The following is a 21,342-nucleotide window of genomic DNA, read 5'->3' on the forward strand; positions in this document are numbered from 1 at the left end:
CCGAAAGGACTTTCTGACCTCAAATTTTATTATTTAGGCATACTATTTTTATCTGGTGCATCAATTCAAATTAGAGGTTAAAGAAACATGACAAGAAGCTGGGATTGGAAGCAAGCTAGCTAAGATTTAATTCTGAATGTAGCAATGAACTGTCTCTGTGTTACTTTAACTATATTATGATGGCATTGTCTTTTTCAGTATTAATGTTAGAATTTTATTTTGATTGTTATAACATCTTTTTAAAAACTTAGCCCTTCAGCATTTGGCTTTGTTTTAATACATCTGTTATAGCAGAAAAATCTAGATCGTCCTCATGAACCAGAAAAAGTGCCGAGAGCGCCTCATGACAGGCGGAGAGAGTGGCAGAAGCTGGCCCAAGGCCCGGAGCTGGCGGAAGATGATGCTGATCTCCTACATAAGCATATTGAAGTTGCTAATGGCCCAGCCTCTCATTTTGAAACAAGGTTTCTTTTCTTTTGTTTGTTTGTTAACAAAATTAATGATAAAATACTGGCTCTGTTTCTAATATCTATGCCTCTAATTCTTAGGTCCTGAATTGTTGAACCAGCAGACCCTGCTTTAGCTATAAAAATTATTTTGAAACCCTGACCACTGTGAGCCTACTAAAGTCTGATCTTGGGCCGGTCGTTTTCATACCTGGATTTTAGTTTTGTCATCTATAGAAAAAGGTGGTTGGAATAGATGATCTTCAGGGTTGTTTTAGCTTTCATATGAAGTCTCCATGCTCTCTCAGGCAGAGTCTGCTAGAATTTCATAATAGAGGAATGGGGTCTGGAATGTTTTTGAAATATTACTGATTCACTACATATGAAATAGGAGCTGAGAAAGGGTAATATTTTGTTCCTTTTTCTTTCTCCTGGCTCCCTTTCTATGCCACATCTCCCACCTCAGTTACATCAGGACTTTTAAACAAAATTACTCATCCCCTTTTGCAGAACTATAGAATAGGTCTTTTTTCCTTTCTCAGTAGCCATGGCCCCATCTAAGTAACATGCTATCCTAACTAAACATTATACTAGCATCTCTCTGTAAAGGAATTTGTGTATAGTTGAATGAGTATAGTTATTATTATATATATTATAGCTACTGATTTTTGAATGGAAAAGAGCTTAAAGTTTTCTTTGGAATAATACATGTAAATTATTAGGCTAATATCTTGGCCAAGTTCAGGAGTAATATATGTGTAAGATACTATTTATATGCATTACTGGAAGAAAAAGACCAAAAGGATTGAGATTTATTTTAAAAAGTAATCTATAGGGGCGCCTGGGTGGCTCAGTCGTTAAGCATCTGCCTTCGGCTCAGGTCATGATCCCAGGGTCCTGGGATTGAGCCCCGCATCAGGCTCCCTGCTCAGTGGAGAGCCTGCTTCTCCCTCTCCCACTGTCTCTCTCTCTGTCAAATAAATAAAATCTTTAAAAAAATATATATAAATAAAAAGTAATCTATAGATAAACATTTTTTTCTACTACTGTTAAGTAATTATGATATTACCTTACCCGGTAACATAAGTACAATACAGTTAATCCTTGAACAACGAGAGAGTTAGGGGCACCAATCCCTTGTGCAGTCAAAAGTCCACATGTAACTTTTGACTTCCCAAAAACTTAACTACTAATAGACAACTGTTGACTGGAAGCCTTACTGAGAACATAAATAGTCATTTAACACATATTTTGTATGTTACGTGTATTATATATTGTACTTTTATAATAAAGTAAGCCACAGAAAAAATGTTAAGAAAATCATAAAGAAAATACATTTACAGTGCAGTACTGTAAAACAAAAAACCTCATATAAGTGGATGTGCTCAGTTCAAACCTGTATTCAAAGTCAGCTGTATTTTCTAACTTACTTTGTGTACATTTGTCCCCAGCATGCACTACAATCAGTAAATATTTACAAACCTTAAGTCACATGTTGCTTTGTTACTCAGTTATTTTCTGAGTACCTACCACCTTAAAAAAACACCAAAAAGATGAAACAATATAATTAGCCATCCCCGTGGTGCTAGTATCATGGAGGCCTTTCTCACCGATAAAGACATTTGGAAGTCAGTCAGGTTTAAGAGAGCAACGAGATATCCTAATGGTAAAACTCCAGTTTTCATATTCTAGCTTTTTGTCATTGGCATCATGTTTTAAAGGAAAAAAATTAAATAGAGACAGATAGCTTTGAACACAGTTTGCCAAAAGTTAATTACTTTCTTTTCTTGTTTATAAGATTCTATATGTAATACTTTTTATCCTTGTGAATTGAATTAGTATTATTAGTAGGTTGCATTGTGAGCAGCATTCTTTGTTTTAAAAGCAGTAATAAATTTCTGAAGTTTCTTAGTAGTGGTTAAAATATTGGCATTCAAAGGATACATGTTAAATATCTCCTGTAGAACACTTTACTCACCAGTAATTCAAGAAAAATACACTGATACTGTATTTTTTTTTAGACCTCAGACATATGTGGACCATATGGATGGATCTTACTCACTTTCTGCCTTGCCATTTAGTCAGATGAGTGAGCTTCTGACTAGAGCTGAGGAAAGGGTCTTAGTCAGACCACACGAACCTCCTCCACCTCCACCAATGCATGGAGCAGGGGATGCCAAACCCATACCGACCTGTATCAGGTATGTTGGGACAGGCACATGATATTTGTTCCTAGGGGTTGGTAACCTTTTTCTTGAAAGGACCAGTTAGTAAATATTTTAGGCTTTGTGGGCATACGTTCTCTGTCACAGCTACTCAGCTCTGCCATTGTTGCGTGAAAACAGCCATAGACTACACGTAAATAAATGCCTGTTTGTGTTTCAACGAAACCTTATTTACAAAAACAGAGAGCAGTTCAGGTTTGCCCTGTGGGACGTCATTCACCACCTCTGATAAAAGCTGACCCGTTCTCGAGGAAGATTTAGTGAATGAGAATTTACTTTAAAGATTAAAGTGTGTTTCATTTTATTATAGCTTTCTTATCAAGCACATGATGTGCAGTATATTAATAAAAATTAAGAATTTCTGGACTGTGGTAAGGGACTAAGAAATGGGAACCATAGGTGTGATTCTAAGTGTTAATTTGGTATTATGGGGAATACTCCGAGAATTTGAGAGAAAAAAGGCAATAATCTTTCAGTAAAGCAATTTTGAAGTTGAATTTTGTCCATTGTTATCAAGATTATAAAATTTTTAATAGGTAAATAAAGACCAGCTTTATAATTTTCAGTTAAAAAAATCAGCCTTCTATCACTGAGTCATTTGATGTTCCATCCTCAGGAAGGAAGAGAGCCATAAATTTCCTTTTGTGGCTTGTAATTAGTTGTTATTGATTTAACTGAAATGACATATGATGAGTCTTAATAGCTTCAGTATCAATGTGGCGTTGTAATGGCCACAGGTATTGCTACAAATATTGTAATATGATAAATGTTGAGTCATTATAAAGACTCCTACCACAGCATAAAATTGAACATTTTATTTATCAAAGTAAGCATAAAATGCTTGAGTGTATATGACCGGTGCATGGAAGGAGGAGACCATTTAGAATATTACAAACGAAAGCACCACCTCTTCATTTTCTTGTTGGTATCTTCCCTTCACCCTAAATACTGAAGAATTTTTAATTTCTTTAGGAACATGTTAATGCATCTACCCTGATACAATGACTGATAGTTGTATCTTTCCTGTGGTTGGTTCTTTCTCTTTTCATAACTTGCTAGGATTTCTTTATCATTTCAGTTCTGCTACAGGTTTGATGGAAAATCGCCCTCAGTCACCAGCTACAGGCAGGACACCTGTGTTTGTGAGCCCCACCCCCCCACCTCCTCCACCACCTCTTCCATCTGCCTTGTCAGCTTCTTCCTTGCGAGCCTCAATGACTTCGACTCCTCCCCCACCAGTACCTCCCCCGCCTCCACCTCCAGCCACTGCTTTGCAGGCTCCAGCAGTACCTCCACCTCCAGCTCCTCTTCAGATTGCCCCTGGAGTTCTGCACCCAGCTCCTCCTCCAATCGCACCCCCTCTAGTACAGCCCTCTCCGCCAGTCGCTAGGGCTGCCCCAGTGTGTGAGACTGTACCAGTTCATCCGCTCCCACAGGGCGAAGTCCAGGGGCTGCCCCCACCCCCACCACCGCCTCCTCTGCCTCCGCCTGGCATTCGGCCACCATCCCCTGTCACAGCTGCAGCTCTTACCCATCCTCCCTCTGGGCTCCATCCAGCTCCATCTACTGCCCCAGGTCCCCATGTTCCATTAATGCCTCCATCTCCTCCATCGCAAGCTATACCTGCTTCTGAGCCAAAGCGTCATCCATCAACTCTACCTGTAATCAGTGACGCCAGGAGTGTACTTCTGGAAGCAATACGAAAAGGTAATTGCCTCATGGCCGTTCAGAGCATTGCTATGGTAGCATTAGAAACTTTCTAAATATTTGACACAGTAACATTTTCCTCACTTATAAAATTTTAGATGATCGTATTTTTGCACAAATGGTTTTTATTTTTTATTTTCTTTATTTTTAAAAGATTTTATTTATTCATTTGAGACACAGAGATACAGAGAGAGAGAGAGAGCATGAGCAGGGGGAGAGGCAGAGGGAGAGGGAGAAGCAGGCTTCCCGCCGAGCCAGGAGCCCAATATGGGGCTTGATCCCAGGACCCTGGGATCATGACCTGAGCTGAAGGCAGACACTCAACCATCTGAGCCACCCAGGTGCCTCTCACAAATGGTTTTTAGAAAGGAAAGCTGTGTTCAACGTGTATTTTAAATCATTTTCCAGAAAATATATCACATTTAATTATTTTCATACTTTGGTAGGGATTCTTAAAATGTTTATCGAATAAATGAGAAATTAAAAGTATCAGACTTACAGAAAATTTAGTTAAAACCCTTTATATTATGTTTAATATGTATGTTAACTCCTTTAAAAATGGTATTTTCTTCAGTGTTAAGGCTGTCCATTTGGTGTATCAGTGACACTTGCTCTACCAGATGCCTTTATAGGATTAACGTTCCTCTCTCAGTAACAAGGGAAAGACCTCTCATATTCATTCATTTATTCAGCCAGCATTTCCTAGGCACCTCCTCTAAGCTAGGCACCAACAGTATAGAATGAGTAATAGTGCCTTTCCCTCGATTCCTTGGGAGAATAAAGCCACAGGAAATATACTCAACAACGTTCATTTGACCACTGGTTAACTTTTTAGGGGGGCTGCTGAGTAGGGAGGCACAGTAGACCATCATGGCTAAATAAGCTATCACTGGGATAGCTGGTAAGTTTGACCAGCAAGTTTTACAGATAATGAAAGAATTAATTGACCAAATTAATATGATTCTAAATATGATCCCTTCAGATTCTTTTTAATAGATCTTGCTTTTCATTTTCCTATTAGTATTTCTCACATGTATTTGATTTTATTCCAGAAAGATTAATAATATGTAGTATTTAGTATTTTGGTTTACAATGAACGCTTTGGTTTTTCTATATCAGGTATTCAGCTACGCAAAGTAGAAGAGCAGCGTGAACAGGAAGCTAAACATGAACGCATTGAAAATGATGTTGCCACCATCCTGTCTCGCCGTATTGCTGTGGAATATAGTGATTCAGAAGATGATTCAGAATTTGATGAAGTAGATTGGTTGGAGTAAGAAAAATACATTGATAAATATTACAAAACTGAATGCAAATGTCCTTTGTGGTGCTTGTTCTTTGAAAATGTTTGGTCATTCCAGTGTTTTGCTTTCTTTTCCTTATGATAAATAACCTTATCCTCCATAATTTTTGATTTCTAAGAAAAATAATAGCATACATTTCAAACTAAATGTTTTACAGTGGCTTATCTTTTTTATTTTTCCCTGAAAAGATAATTTGGTCAAAAAACCACTAAGTATTAAGCATGGACAGCTGTTGTTAGAGTAGCAGATTCAGTTTTTTGATATATCTTAATTGTGCACTTTGTGAATTTTAATTTAAAGAAAGCAACTGAGATTGAAATCTTGAGGGCAGCTGTATCTATTAATGAGCCTTATTCCATTTCCTGATGTTTTAAAAGAAGAAACACTGCCTTGATTATATGAATACACTCAGAAAGTACCCTTAGCTAGTAGTATTGAATTCTCTTAAAGGAATGCTTGAATTTTTTTTAATTATTGTTTTACCGTTTTTAAATACTTGCCTTATTTGAATGTTTAGCAGTACCCCCTTCCCACTTATATATTGTGTGGTACGATTTTGCTTGCCTATAAGAGTTTAAAAAATTTCCATGTGAAATACTCTGACATAAACATACATGTAACTTACATTAACTGTTAAGAATTAACAGTCTGATTTAATAAATGGTTCATTTTAAAGGTTCATGAGTGTTGCTCTTTGAATCAAACTACTTCTGATAATTTATCAAATATATAAAAAGTAGGCTTTTAATACATAGATAGTAAGCAAAAAATGTTAAAACCACTTAAGCTGTATAATTTCCTCTTAATTATACAGATTCATGTTGTCTGGTATGTAAGGTAGCTTTTATATCATTTTTTCCTAAGGTCACAAAAATCAGTATTTTTCAACTCCTTATGCTCTTAAATTAAAATCTCAATGTGCTGTCTAATTTCAACACAACTTGACTTCAGTTTAACAGCATTCTTGAAATTATATTTTGCAATGATAAAGTGAGTTGTTAATGTTTACACAGTCCAGATTAAAGGATGGAGGGAAAGCAGCATTAATATTAGATTGTTTAATGTGAAGTTTTTGTAGTTGGATTGTAAAAGTGACAGCAGTCTTCATCCTTTTACAGTGCAATTTCTAGCTCCTCCCATCAAGACATGGGTTCTTTTCTCACCCACCTTGGATCTGAGTGTTGCTGAGACTTGTTCTAGCCAATAGCATTGTCTCAGGTTAAGCCTGCTAGAAGATCAGAAACCTCATACAGAGAGCTGTGCCAAGTGAGACCATCTTAGACCAGCCAAGCACAAGCTTACCCACTGGCCGGCTATAAACAGATGAGCAAGATTAGCTAAGATTATCCCAGCTCAGAAGAATTGTTCAACTAACCTATGAACTTACGAGCAAAAAAATAATGCTTATTGTCTTATACCTAAGTTTTGAGATGGATTATTTCACACAGCATTAGTGCAACAGTAATAGATAGCTGATTGATGAGGTCATTGGTAACTTGATAATTTGGGGGTTATTTAGGTAAATAACTAATGACCCGTACTCTTTGTGGAATAAGAATGAGGAACTAAGTTCTATTGTGGCGATAGTTTGGACATAAAAAAAAAATTTCCTAATAGCTCTAATTAACAAAAGATTTGCTTTGTTCTTTTGGATAGCTTTGCCTAGAACAAGAGATTAGATAGTGGGGGCACCTGTGTGGCTTAGTCGGTTAAGTATCGGACTCTTAGTTTTGACTCAGGTCATGATCTCTGGGTTGGGCTCTGTGCTGAGTGTGGAGCCTGCTTAAGAGTCTCCCTCTGCCCCTCCCCCCACACCCCCCCACCCGCTCACATGCACACACATGCTCTCTCTCTCTCTCAAAAAAAAAAGAGAGAGATAGTGATTTGAGGTTTCTTTCAACTTTAGAAAAATATATAGTGTTGAATTCAACTCAAGAAAATATGACACAATTTAAAGTTTATCCTCCTAAGTGTGTAAAAGGCAGTGGCAGTATATAGTTTTTATAAAGCTCAGTTGGGCCAGTAACCAAAATGTAATGGTACTGGCATTGGAGTAGTTAAGGGTAATAAAAAAGGAAATGGTTGGGGGTTTCTTAATAATAGAAGTGGATCTGCTTTAAAGCCTGGCAGTACATATCCTAAATAGTTTATGAGATTATTTTGTTGTTTGGAACATTCCTGAAAGATAAGAAAGTGCCCGTAGACTGAAGAGGCCATATGTGTCATATCTATTTTGAAAGCAAAATAACCTTTCAGTCTAGATATTTCAGCTTAACTTGGTGAGAGAATTTTGGAACAACCGTTCAGTGGTCAATTTTAATACCCTAAGAATGAAAGTTACTGGACAATTACTGTCTTCTTCTTATTGAATTATATTACTATTCCACTAGGTCATGGAGCATAGAGGCAGGAAAAATGAATTGTATATCATGGAGAAATAATTGGCTTCACTTTTTTTGGTCAAAATTGTTACCCGTTTACCTCCATATTGCCAAATTCAACGAATACTTTTTAGTCCTTAAGTTATTTGACCTTTAGTCTGTAAAAAATACATACAGAATATATTCTGTGTATTGTATTCTGTGTATATTTTTCATTTTCACTCCAGCTGTCTCTGGCTTTTTTGTGTGTGATGCTGTTCTTTCCCCTTCACAATAATGGTAAGACAGAAGAGGAGGGGAATATTTAGCTGCAGTGAAGCTTAAGATGACATTCAGTCATTATAGAGGGAAAAGGAGTGTGTCTATAATTTTTTCTAACGAATATTTGTAAGCTCCATATATATAAGTAATTTTAAACTAGAACCACTGCTTTTCAAAACTTACCTATTTAGGCCGATGAGATGACTTCTGAAGCATTTTCATGTTATAAATATTTATTAAAAGACAATTAAGGAAAATGTTCATTTGGATTGTGTTCTGTGAATTACGAAACACCTCCTTTTATTTCCACTTTCAGAAAGCCCTACCCTTTCTTCAACATCCATCTCACATCCATATTCTCATAAAGTCTTCTCAGATCACCATGACTGGAGTTCATATATATTCCTTTTCAATTTTTCTAATTCTTTTATTATAAGCTTTCTTCAAGTACACTTAAGTGCCGTTTTGCATTACAGTTATTACCTATTCGAGCTTGCCAAATAGATTACTCACAAGAGAGCAGGGGCCTTGTCTTAAACAGGCAACTCATAATTATCTCTTCTAGTAAACGGATTCCGAAATAAACTTTTTTTCTTCTGTCCACTAGCGCTCTTAAAATCATATCTTCCTAGGCACTGCTCCTGCTTAGAAAAATTTCCTCCATTAACCTCAGTAACACAGTTGAGCTAAAACTAGTCCTAACTTCATCAAAACTGTGTGTATGTAATTTAAGAAATGGAAAGCATAAGATTGCCTGTTCTGGCCAAAAGTTAAAAGTTACTAATATTTCTGAAGTCTTAAGGCAGAGAGCAAAATTGATGAAGTGTTTTTATTTAATGGGAATATCATGAATTACTTTCAAAACATAGCTTTAACTTTGCCCTTAGTAAACATACTACTGCTGTTTATTTTTTCATTTTCACTCCACCGCATTTACCTTGACCCCAGCTATTTCTAAAACTACCTCCCTAAAAGTACTAAAGCAAGTACAAAATAAATTATTTAAAGCTCCTGAATAGTTTAAGAAATTCCTTTTTGTAATTCATGATCTCTGTATTGTCTACATAGTAAAAAAATGTAAATAAACCAATGCAAGGTATTAATCATGCAGTATCAGAATTTGAAAATGGCTTTGCTGCATTGAAGTAATGAAAATGAAATATCAAAGTATGATTTTTTTTATTATGTTAATCACCATACATTACATCATTAGTTTTTGATGTAGTGTTCCATGATTCATTGTTTGCGTATAACACCCAGTGCTCCATTCAGCACGTGCCCTCTTTAATACCCATCACCGGGCTAACCCATCCCCCACCCCCCTCCCCTCTAGAATGATATTTCTAAGTTGTATCATTTAACTGTAATTAATAAGCTAATCATCTTACTGAAGCCAAACGACAAATAGGAGACCCTTACAATACAAAGAATATGTCTTTTCCTCCCTTTATTCATTGCTGTACTAAGAACAAATTTATTTATGTTCTCCATGACTTGGCTGTAGAATGCATCAGTAATCTCTTGCTTTTCAAGCCTGACAGCCAGGCTCTGAATAAAGAATGAATACCAGCCTTGAATGAACATTTCAGGCACTTTTTTTTTTTTTACAGACTAGTTATCAATACCTTTTTCTCATTATTGTAAGGCCAGCTGCTCTTTTTTTCCTTTAGAAAAAAAATTTAAACCACTGACCATGTATTGAAGTCATCTTTCTCAGGATATTTATAGTTTCTCCTCTTTCTTACTGTAGATAAATTTACTTAGTGGTAATGATTTTGAATATTTTATAGTATCTATATAAATATGTTCCTTATGTGTATGTGTGTGTTATACTCAAAGACTTCTTAATAAATTTCTTATTTATCCATCCTGCCTTTAGGCTAGCTTTTTCAATATTACTCTTTTGATATAGGACACTGATGTCTCCAGGGGTAATAAAATTTCCCATCCATCTTTTTGGCTCAGAAACAACATAAAAGACATAAGAACCATCAAATCACAATATGTCTTCTATTGTAATAGCTTCCAATATAACTTAAAGGTGTCAATTTTATTCTTACCTTTGAAATCCATGAAATGTTGCACTTCTAACTTTAAAGAAAATCTATAGGAACATATCATCTAGACCATTCCAGATGAAGGAGCACATCTCCTATCATTAATGCTTTGTTTTTATTAATTTTATGTTTATGATGTTTCTTTTTATTTATTCAATAAATTTTTTTGATGCCTGCAGAGTTACTTTGCTGGGCATTGGGGCCACAGCAGTGAATAGACAGAGCCCTACTTTCTGAGCATAGCGATAAACTAACAAAGAACAATGAGTGTTATGTTAGGGAAGCACATAGCACAGAGACCACACTTAGTCTAGGAAGTCAGGAAAAGCCTCCCAAAGGAAATGACATTTAAAGTTTGAGGTGGACCTAGGCAGATAAATATTGAAGTGAGGGTGGACAGTCTATCAGACAAAGGAAATAGGTGTGTGAATGTCTGGAAATGCTTGATACAAAGCATGCATGGATGGAGGGGTATAAGTAGAAATAAATGAGAAAGGTAAGCAGGAGCAAATCATGAGAGGGTTAGGAACCATATTAAGGAGTTTGCAGTTATTTCGTGGACAGTAAAATTGAAGAAGTGACATATCAGAATAGCGTATTGGAAAGATAATTGGCAGCTGCAGTGTGGTAAATGAATTAGAGAGTAGTAAGCTTGGAGGTCAAGAGACCAGTCAGGCTTTGTAATAGATGAGAGATAATAATTAGGGATGGTGGTGACAGAAGAGATAGATGATGAGATAGATTCAAGAGAAATTCAGGATGTGGAATACACTGGACTTGGTAATTAGAGAGGAATCAAGGATAACTTCAGAGTCCTGGCTTACTGATAGACCATTAGAGGAGGAGCAGGTGGGGCAGGATGGTTGATGCAGTTTGGGACATAAGGTAGGGAAAGGATCACCTACATGGTTGGAGGGAAGAATTAATCTTGGATTTGTAAAAGGAAACCTCTTTGCAGGAACGACTGGTCCCAAAAAGTTGAGAAAGTTTCCTTCTAATAGAGGATCTGTTTTCTCTTTGAAGTAGATGACAGTGCTGCCTTGGGTGATTGGGGAGACAGGAAGAATGTCAACAGTTTTAAGAAAAGAGAAGTCATTTAAAATGACTAGTTTAATGCAATAGTCATCGTGATAAATGGGAGAGCTTTCCAGGGAAATAGGAAATTGTCAGACCGTATTGAAAACATTGTTGAGATTGGTGACCATGAATTTATAGTGGCTCCAGACTATACACTCTATGATTTTTTTTTCCCCCTAGGAGTCTGGAGACAGTTGCCAGAAGGAAACCATTGAATTCTTTCAGCGTCGGGTTTTGACTGTACTGTGGGATGGAAGGACAATCTCTAGGAAAGACTGACTGGTCTCCTTGCTATCTTAACTCCATGATTAAGCTCTGGTTTGGAGTTCTTCTCTATTTTGCCATAATGCTAGATCTCCTTTTCTCATTAAGTACATTCATAGGCTCTTCTAGATTGTCAGATCACACAGGTGAGTCTTCTCTTGTTTTGAGACTTTATATTCCACCTTCCCTATGCTCAATATCATCTCAGTTTTCTTTTATTACGCAGCTTCTCCTTTCTCTCCTGTCACACCTGCAGAATTCCTGCTCTATTCCCATTTTAACGTGCTCAGCTACCCTTTATTTTGTTATCTTTCAGATCTAGAAATCTTCTTCTAAGGATTCTGTCAAAGATAATTCTGCCACGAAGGTTATGTAATTCAAAACAAAGAAGTAGCAAGGGATTTGACTTTTTATCTATCCCTTTCAAGTCTGAGCTGCCTCATCTGCCTCATTTACTTTGTCGGCAGGAATCCATTTTCTTTTGAAGATACTTCCCTCAGCTCAAAAAATAAATTCTATGCTTGATTCTATTGATTTTGTTTTTTAGAGCATATAAAATGAGGCCAAATTTTTAGATTTGATTCTTGGATTAATTAATAGCCAACCATCTCAGAAATGTCTGGCATAGGATCTCAGTAAAACAATCTGGATAATTCAATATGAACTGCTTACCATTATCAAAAAAATAAAGAGTGGAGCCTATTAACCAAGCACTAAGCCTTTTATTTTGATTTCAAAGACCAGCTTATTCCTTTTGTTTGGTTGTTTAATCTTTTTTATTGTGAAACATGCATAACAGAAAAGTGCATAAAATTTTCAGCTCAGTAATTTACCACAGTGTGAGTACCAATAGAACCACCATCCAGGTCAAGAAACAGAATATTGCTATCACTCTAGAAAGCTCATGCCCCCTCCTAACTACTAGCCCTTTCTTCATCTCCAACCCCAAGGGTAACCACTATCCTAATTTATGGTAGTCCCTTCCTTGTTTCTATCTTAGACTTTCACCACCTAAGTGTGTTTCGAATATAATAGTTTAATTTTGCCTATATTTTGAACTTTACATCAGTGGTATCTTTTAATATGTGCTTTTTTTGTGTCTGATTTAAAATTCTGTCTGTGAGTTTCAGCCATGTTATATGTAAACTACTTGGTTTGTTTTCATTGTTTTATAGTAGTCCATGCTATAAATATGTCACACTCTATCCATTCTACTGTTGATGGATATTCTAGTTTGTAGTTTGGGGCTTTTACAAATAGTACTGGTGTGAACGTTTTTGCATATGTTTCTTGTTCATGTGTGGGCATTTCTGTTAAGTATATACCTAGAAGTGGAATTGCAAAATCATAGGACATGAATATCTTCAGCTTTAGTAGATAATGCCAAACAGTTTTCCAAAGAAGTTGTACCAATTTATACTCCCACCAGCAGTCTGAGAATTCCTGTTGCTCCACATCCTTGTCACACCTTCTGGTATTATTCTGTTTAGTTTTAGCTATTCTAGTGGGTTTGTGACAGTGTCTGATTGTGGTTTGTTTTCTTTTCCCTGATTACTAATGAGGTTGAGTATCTTTCCATATGTTTATTAGCTTTATCTTTTACCCCTCTGTGGCTTCTCTTCTCACTTTATTGGTGCTCTTTGAAAATAAGTTGCTAACTTTCAGGTAGTCCATTTTATCAATTTTCTTCATGATTAGTGTGTTTTGTGCTCTAAGAAATATTTCCCTATGCCAAGTTTATAAATGATTACTCTATACTGTCTTCTAGAGACTGTTGTGTTACCTTTCACAGTTGGATCTATAATCCATCTGGAATTGATTTTTATGTGCCATGTGAGGTCAGAGTTAAGTTTCATTTTCTTTTCCTATGGATATCCAATCTAGTTAACACCATTTATTGAAAAGACTGTTCTTTCCTCTCTGTTCTGAAGGACCAATTTATAAAAAATTCGTATGTATTTATGTTGATATGATTGCATAGTATGACTGTATAATGATGATAATACAGATATGCACAAATGAGTCTATTTATAGACCTTATTCTATTCTACCGGTCTATTCTTCCACCAGTATCACAGTTTTTTAAATGGTTTACAGTCTTACAGAAAGTGTTGATATCCAAGAAAGCAAACCTGTTCACCTGTTGTTTTTCTTTAAAATTATCTTTACTTTTTTTTATTATGTTATGTTAATCACCATATATTACATCATTAGTTTTTGATGTAGTGTTCCATGATTCATTGTTTGCGTATAACCCCCAGTGCTCCATGCAGAACGTGCCCTCTTTAATACCCATCACCAGGCTAACCCATCCCCCACCCCCCTCCCCTCTAGAACCCTCAGTTTGTTTCTCAGAGTCCATAGTCTCTCATGGTTCGTCTCCCTCTCCGATTTCCCCCCCTTCATTCTTCCCCTCCTGCTATCTTCTTCTTTTTTTTTTTTTTTTTTAACATATAATGTATTATTTGTTTCAGAGGTACAGGTCTGTGATTCAACAGTCTTACACAATTCACAGTGCTCACCATAGCACACACCCTCCCCAATGTCTATCACCCAGCCACCCCATCTCTCCCACCCCCCACCACTCCAGCAACCCTCAGTTTGTTTCCTGAGATTAAGAATTCCTCATATCAGTGAGGTCATATGATACATGTCTTTCTCTGATTGACTTATTTCGCTCAGCATAATACCCTCCAGTTCCATCCACGTCGTTGCAAATGGCAAGATTTCATTCCTTTTAATGGCTGCATAATATTCCATTGTGTCTGTATGTGTATATATATATATACCACATTTTCTTTATCCATTCATCTGTTGATAGACATCTTGGCTCTTTTCCACAGTTTGGCTGTTGTGGACATTGCTGCTATAAACATCGGGGTGCACGTACCCCTTCGGATTCCTACATTTGTATCTTTGGGGTAAATACCCAGTAGTGCAATTGCTGGATCGTATGGTAGCTCTATTTTCAACTTTTTGAGGAAACTCCATACTGTTTTCCAGAGTGGCTGCCCCAGCTTGCATTCCCACCAACAGTGTAGGAGGGTTCCCCTTTTTCCGCATCCCCGCCAACATCTGTCATTTCCTGACTTGTTAATTTTAGCCATTCTGACTAGTGTGAGGTGGTATCTCATTGAGGTTTTGATTTGGATTTCCCTGATGCCGAGCGATGTTGAGCACTTTTTCATGTGTCTGTTGGCCATTTGAATGTCTTCTTTGCAAAAATGTCTGTTCATGTCTTCTGTCCATTTCTTGATTGGATCATTTGTTTTTTGGGTGTTGAGTTTAATAAGTTCTTTATAGATTTTGGCTACTAGCCCTTTATCTGATATGTCATTTGCAAATATCTTCTCCCATTCTGTCGGTTGTCTTTTGGTTTTGTTGACTATTTCTTTTGCTGTGCAAAAGCTTTTTATCTTGATGAAGTCCCAATAGTTCATTTTTGCCCTTGCTTCCCTTGCCTTTGCCGATGTTTCTAGGAAGAAGTTGCTGCGGCTGAGGTCGAAGAGGTTGCTGCCTGAGTTCTCCTTTAGGATTTTAATGGACTCCTGTCTCACATTTAGATCTTTCAACCATTTTGAGTCTATTTTTGTGTGTGGTGTAAGGAAATGGTCCAGTTTCATTCTTCTGCATGTGGCTGTCCAATTTTCCCAACACCATTTGTTGAAGAGACTGTCTTTTTTCCATTGGACATTCTTTCCTGCTTTGTCAAAGATTAGTTGACCATAGAGTTGAGGGTCTATTTCTGGGTTCTCTATTCTGTTCCATTGATCTGTGTGTCTGTTTTAGTGCCAGTACCATACTGTCTTGATGATGACAGCTTTGTAATAGAGCTTGAAGTCCGGAATTGTGATGCCGCCAGCTTTGCTTTTCTTTTTCAACATTCCTCTGGCTATTCGGGGTCTTTTCTGGTTCCATGCAAATTTTAGGATTATTTGTTCCATTTCTTTGAAAAAAGTTGATGGTATTTTGATAGGGATTGCATTGATTATTCTGGGCCCTTTGCATTTCTATATACATTTTAGAATCAGATTGGCTGCTAACCGATTGAACATTTAGATGCAGCTATAGCTAGATTTGCCTTGGTAAGTGGGAGCCCACTATGTAGTCTTCATTTTTGCCACAGTGGCCACTCAGTTCATATGCCTTCATGTAAATTTTCCTGGCCTTCACATAGTAGACCTCCATCATGCTCCAGCTGAGCAATTAAATGTCTCTGAAATTCTGTGACTCAAATGAACAAATCTTCAATCAGCTGCTCAGTTATATCTGCTCTTCCAAAGCCAGAAATAAGGGCCTTTTTGTAAGCAACCCAACTAAGCTCTCACCCATAGTCTCGACCTGCTTGTTACCAGCCCTTACATTCTCATTAGCCCTCTGCAGAACATCATAGCAACTTGGCAATAACCAGCCAACCCTGCTGTCTTTAGGCATTGTTCTCCTCATTTCATTCAAATATGTGAATCATTATGCATGCAAGGGCAGTCACCTCTCCAGGATGTTTTCCTACATCACCTTAGGTGAAATCTGTAGCAGTTTGGCTGTATCCATGCCCCGCATACCACTCAGGGTATCATTCCTCTTTGCCTGCCAGGTGATGAATAAGCCAGTCCAAAACTCCATCCTACCACTTGTGTTCTTAGACCACTCCTGCCTTCACTTGTGTTAGTTTAGGTCCTCTGAGATACATATGAAAGACAGGATTAGATGTGCAGGATATTTATTGGGGGAGGGAAAGGAAAGGGTGCCAAAGAAGGCATGTGGAGAGCCTTTGGATGGTGAGAGGAGAGGAGGGAAAAAGGAAGATTTGTTGAAAAGTGTCTCAGACTACAGAGCTATTCTAAAAGTTTTGGTTAGGCCTATGGGGAGTCTTCATTCCAAAGTTGCCTGTTAGAGGGATGGGCCACTATTACTAATCCTGCTGTGCTTAGTCATTGGCTAGGAGCAGCATAAGGTAAGCTTGGCCTTGGCATGAACATAATAGTTGATCCAGAAGGGTAGCAGCTGGAGCCTCAGTTAACTATGCTTCCCGCAGCAGGAGATCTCAGTACATTTTTATGGCTACCACAGATTGCTTTGGTGCCTTTGCCAAATTCAAATGAATATATGAGTACAGCTTTATTTCAAGGCTCTCTATTATCCCATTGGTTTATTTGTCCTCTGCCACAGTCTCCAGTTTTGATTACTGGTACCTTTTATAAGTCCTGGAGTCAGGTACTAAAAACCCTTCAATTACTTCTTTTTAAGATTGCTTTAGATATTCTAGGTCCTTTATATTCCCATGTGAATTTTAGAATAAGCTTGTCAATTTGTACAAAAAAATTCTTCTGGCAATTTTGACTAGGATTGCATTGAATCTATAGCTCAACTGGAGAAGAATTAACAATACTGAGTTTTCCCATCAGTGAACATGGTCTGTCTATTTAAGTCCTCTTCAATTCTCAGCAGTATTTTGTAGTTTTCAGTATAGAGGGTTTACATGTTTTCTGTTAAGTTTATTCCTAAAGAATTTCATGTTTTTGAGAGTATTTAATTTTTTAAATTTCCCTTTCCAGTTGTTTGCTCTTAGTATACAGAAGTACAATTAATTTTGTGTATTGACTTTGTCCTTCCAACTTGCTAAACTCACCTATTAGTTCTACTAGTTGTTTTATAGAATCCATAGAAATTTTTATGTGAACAATCACATCTGTGAATAGAAACAGTGTCTTTCTTTTCTGATCTGTATGCCTTTTATTTATTTAATTTTTGTTTTATTACTCTGGTTAGGACTTCTAGTGCAGTGTTGAGTAAGAGTGGTAAGAGCAGACATCCTTGCTTTGATCCCATCTTCAGCGAGAGAGCATTCATTAAGTATGATGTTACCATTAAGAATGATGTTAGCTGCAGGGCTTTTGTAAATGCCTTCTACCAGACTTAGGAAGCACTCTTCCATTCCAAATTTGAGTTGCATTTTGTCAGATGCTTTTTCTGTATCTGTTGAACTGATGATATGATTTTTCTCCTTCTATTACTGGGATGGATTACATTGATTTTCAAACATTAAATCAACCTTGCTGGAATAAGCCTTTGCTTGATCATGATCCTTTTTATATGTTAGATTCGATTTGCTAATGTTTTATTAGAGATTTTTTTTTAACACTGTTCAGGAACACTGATAGTTTTCTTTTTTTTTGGAATGTCTTTGTCAGATTTTCATATAAGAGTTCTGCTAACTTTATAAAAGTATTACCTTCTCTGTTTTCTGAAACAGTTTGTGTAAGATGAGCATTCTCTTTTTCAAATGTTGGATAAAATTTACCAATGAAACAATGGGAGGCTTAGAGTTTTCTTTGTAGGGTGGTTTGTTACAAGAGATTTAACTTCTTTAATTGATGTTGGGTTATTTAGATTTTCAATTATGTCCATTTCATCTAAATTATTGAATTTACTGGCATAGAGTTGTTTATAATATGTCTTTATTATCCTTTTAAGGTCTGTGGTGATATGAAGTTTTTGTTTTTTGTTTTTTAGTCTTCCTTGGAGTCCAAAGGGCTTCTTGAATCTGTGGTTTGATATCTATCATCAGTTTTGGAACATTCTCGATCATTATTTCTTTAAAAAGTTCTGGCCTATTTTCTTTCTTTTTCTCCTGGAACTCCCAGGTGCATACATGTTAGACTCAGTGCCTCTTCTTTGTCTCTCAATCTTTGTTTCCTATTTTCCATTTTTTGTCTCTCTGTTAAATTTGGATCTTTTCTTATGACCTCTTTTGTAATTTACTTAATCTGTGTCTAATCTGCTTTTATACCTATTGAATGAGGTCCTAATTTCTATGTATTTACCATTTCTAGAATTTCCAATTTTTTAAAAGTTTTCAGTTCTCTGTCAGAATTTTTAATCTTATCTTTCATCTCCTTGAAAATAGGATAGTTATGAATCTGATAATTCCAGGATCTGGAATGAATCTGGATAAGTCAAATATCCCCTATTTCTAATGTTTGTTATTTCTGTTGGTTTTCTTTATATTGTCTTCCCTCCTTATGTACCTAGTTATTTGTACTTACAGAAATAATTTGAACGCTTTTTTTTTTTTTTTAATCATCTTCCAGAGAGGAATTACTTTTGCTACTTCCAGGCCCAGCGATCAGTATAGGATCACTTCAATCCAGTTTTAGGAATGGAGGTGTTTCAAAGTGAGTTGCAGTTCTTGCAGAACCTATCCACTTCTGATTCGACCTTAACTCCTGGGGTGCAGCCCTTTAGGGTCCCAACCTAAAGTGAGGAGGTTCACCTGCCCTTCCCCTGTGGCCAGTCCCAGACTCCAGTTGCCATATGTTCCAGCACTATAAAGGTGTTAGAAGTACCGCTTATTTTCTCAATAGCCCCTTCCAGAATCATTCAATTCATCTAAGAGAAAGTGACTGGAGCCATCAAATTCCCCCAGATCTTGGCCTGCCAATTCTTTACTATTTTGTTATCACTCAGGTAGTTTCAAGCATGTATCTTTAATATTTTGTCCAGCTTTCTAATTGTCCTCAGCAAGAAGGTAGATCCAAATTACCTAGTGCCCCATTACCAGAAGAGATTGGTCAGCCCAATCTCTTTTTTTCGTTCCTTTATCAACAAAAAGAAAATTAATGTGAAGTCCATTTTTGGAACTTAAGAAAAGTTAAAATTAATAACCAAACATTTTTTCATCTTGAGCATGTTACATAAAATGCACAATTTCCAAATTTTAACTGAATTTTTTAAGCTCACAATTAAACTGTTCACTGTGAAACTGCATGCAGCTGTATTTAAAGACATAAGAACAAAAAAAGAGAACTGTGAACAATCCAGGTTATTTTTAACTAACAAAGAGAAGTGTTCAAAAGCATAGATACAGAAGTTTATGTAAGTGGAGACAGTGCATCCCTGGAGTTTTCGAAGAATGAGAAGAAGCAAGTGACAGATCTGTCAAATGGCTCCCAATTTACTGCTTGGGGACTTACAGGATGCTATTTGAAGTTACACATATTGTAAAAACTTCATCATAAATTAAAATTCCCCAGTGGCGCTTTTCTTTGAAGCAGTCTTGCTTGAGGGAAGAAAGTGTGTATTTGGAGCATTTATTTGTACTTCCAATTCTATTTTAACTTTCTGGTGACTAGAGTCTTTGTGGATTATAAATGGTGCCCTAAGAGGTATCACTGATAATACCTCTCCTAGAGGATACATCTTTCTACTTCTGGTTGTTGGTATAATAGAGGTTTGTTAAAATATAAGCTATCTAGAATTCATGAAAAGTAAATCATTCTGGGTAAATCTCCTTTCCAGATAATTAAGGGTTAAAACTTTACACATTATAAAGGAAGTATATTACTATTACTACCATTACCACCCCCTACCCCCACCAACCATCTGTTCAGGCACTGTCCTAAGTAGTTGACATTTTTTTTTCTCTGTTGAAGTGTACCTTTATTTATTTATTTTTATTTTTTATTTTTATTATTGAAGTATAGTTGTACAAGGTTATATTAGTTTCAGGTGTATAACATAATGATTTGACAGTTCTATACATTACATTACTTGGTGCTTACCATGATAAATTTAGTCACCAACTGTCACCATACAACATTATTATTATATTATTCACTACATTGCTGGTGCTGTACTTTTCATCTCTGTAACTTATTTATTTTATAACGGGAAGTTTGTACCTCTTAATCCCCTTCACCTATTTCACCCATCCCCCCACACCCTCCCATCTGGCAACGACCAGTTCTCTGTATTTATGAGTCTGTTTCTGTTTTTTTGTTTGTTCGTTTTGCTTTTTAGATTCTATATATAAATGAAATCATATGGTATTTACCTTTCTCTGTCTGACTTATTTCATTTAGCATATTACCCTCTAGGCCTAGCCATTTGTGTTTAAAGTTGAAAAAATCTAATTCTTTTTTATGGCTGAGTAATATTCCTGTGTGTGTGTGTGTGTGTGTGTGTGTGTGTGTGTGTGTGTGTGTACCACATCTTTATCCATTCATCTATCAGTGGACCCTTGGATTGCTTTCACATCAGTAAACATAATGGTGCATATATCTTTTTGAATTAGTGTTTTCATTTTCTTTGGGTAAATACCCGGTAGTGGAATTACTAGATGATATGGCATTTCTATTTTTAATTTTTTGAGGAACCTCCATACTGTTTTCCACAGTGTCTGCACCAATTTAATTCCTAAGAGTGTATGAGGGTTCCTTTTTTCCACATCCTCACCAACACTTGTTTCTTGTGTTTTTTTTTTTTTTTAATTTTATTTCTGACAGGTATGAGGTGGTATCTCATTGTGATTGTGATTTGCATTTCCCTGATGATTAGTGATGTTGAGCATCTTTTCATGTGTCTGTTGGTCATCTGTATGACTTTGGAAAAATGTCTATTCTGGTCCTCTGCCCGTTTTAGTTGGATTATTTGTGGGGCACAAATAAAATTGGATTATTTTTGGTATTAAGTTGTATAAGTTCTTTATATATTTTGGATATTAACCCCTGATTGGATATATCATTTGTACATACCTTTTCCCATTCAGTAGGCTGCCTTTTCATTGTGTTGATGTAGTTTACACTCTTTATCTCATTTAATCCTCGTAACAACAGAATGAG

General features: G+C 36.5%; 1 protein-coding gene across 5 annotated transcripts in view; it reads left to right on the top strand.

Moving 5' to 3' along the window:
* The window catches only part of WASF1 (WASP family member 1), a 66,654-nt gene extending 60,293 nt beyond the window's left edge, over nucleotides 1–6,361 (top strand). For 4 of the 5 annotated variants that reach the window (XM_036075335.2, XM_078054878.1, XM_078054879.1 and 1 more), the window contains exons 6-9: nucleotides 292–464; nucleotides 2,468–2,647; nucleotides 3,750–4,378; nucleotides 5,498–6,361. In XM_036075335.2, the coding sequence (XP_035931228.1) occupies nucleotides 292–464; nucleotides 2,468–2,647; nucleotides 3,750–4,378; nucleotides 5,498–5,655 (1,140 nt within the window). In that variant the 3' untranslated portion in view covers nucleotides 5,656–6,361. The remainder of the gene's footprint in view (nucleotides 1–291; nucleotides 465–2,467; nucleotides 2,648–3,749; nucleotides 4,379–5,497) is intronic. The other variant, XM_036075336.2, reaches the window with a different exon arrangement.
* The last annotated feature ends 14,981 nt before the right edge of the window (nucleotides 6,362–21,342 follow it).

This window comes from Halichoerus grypus, chromosome 9, assembly GCF_964656455.1.
Source record: "Halichoerus grypus chromosome 9, mHalGry1.hap1.1, whole genome shotgun sequence".
In the NCBI taxonomy this organism is placed as follows: Eukaryota; Metazoa; Chordata; class Mammalia; order Carnivora; family Phocidae; genus Halichoerus; species Halichoerus grypus.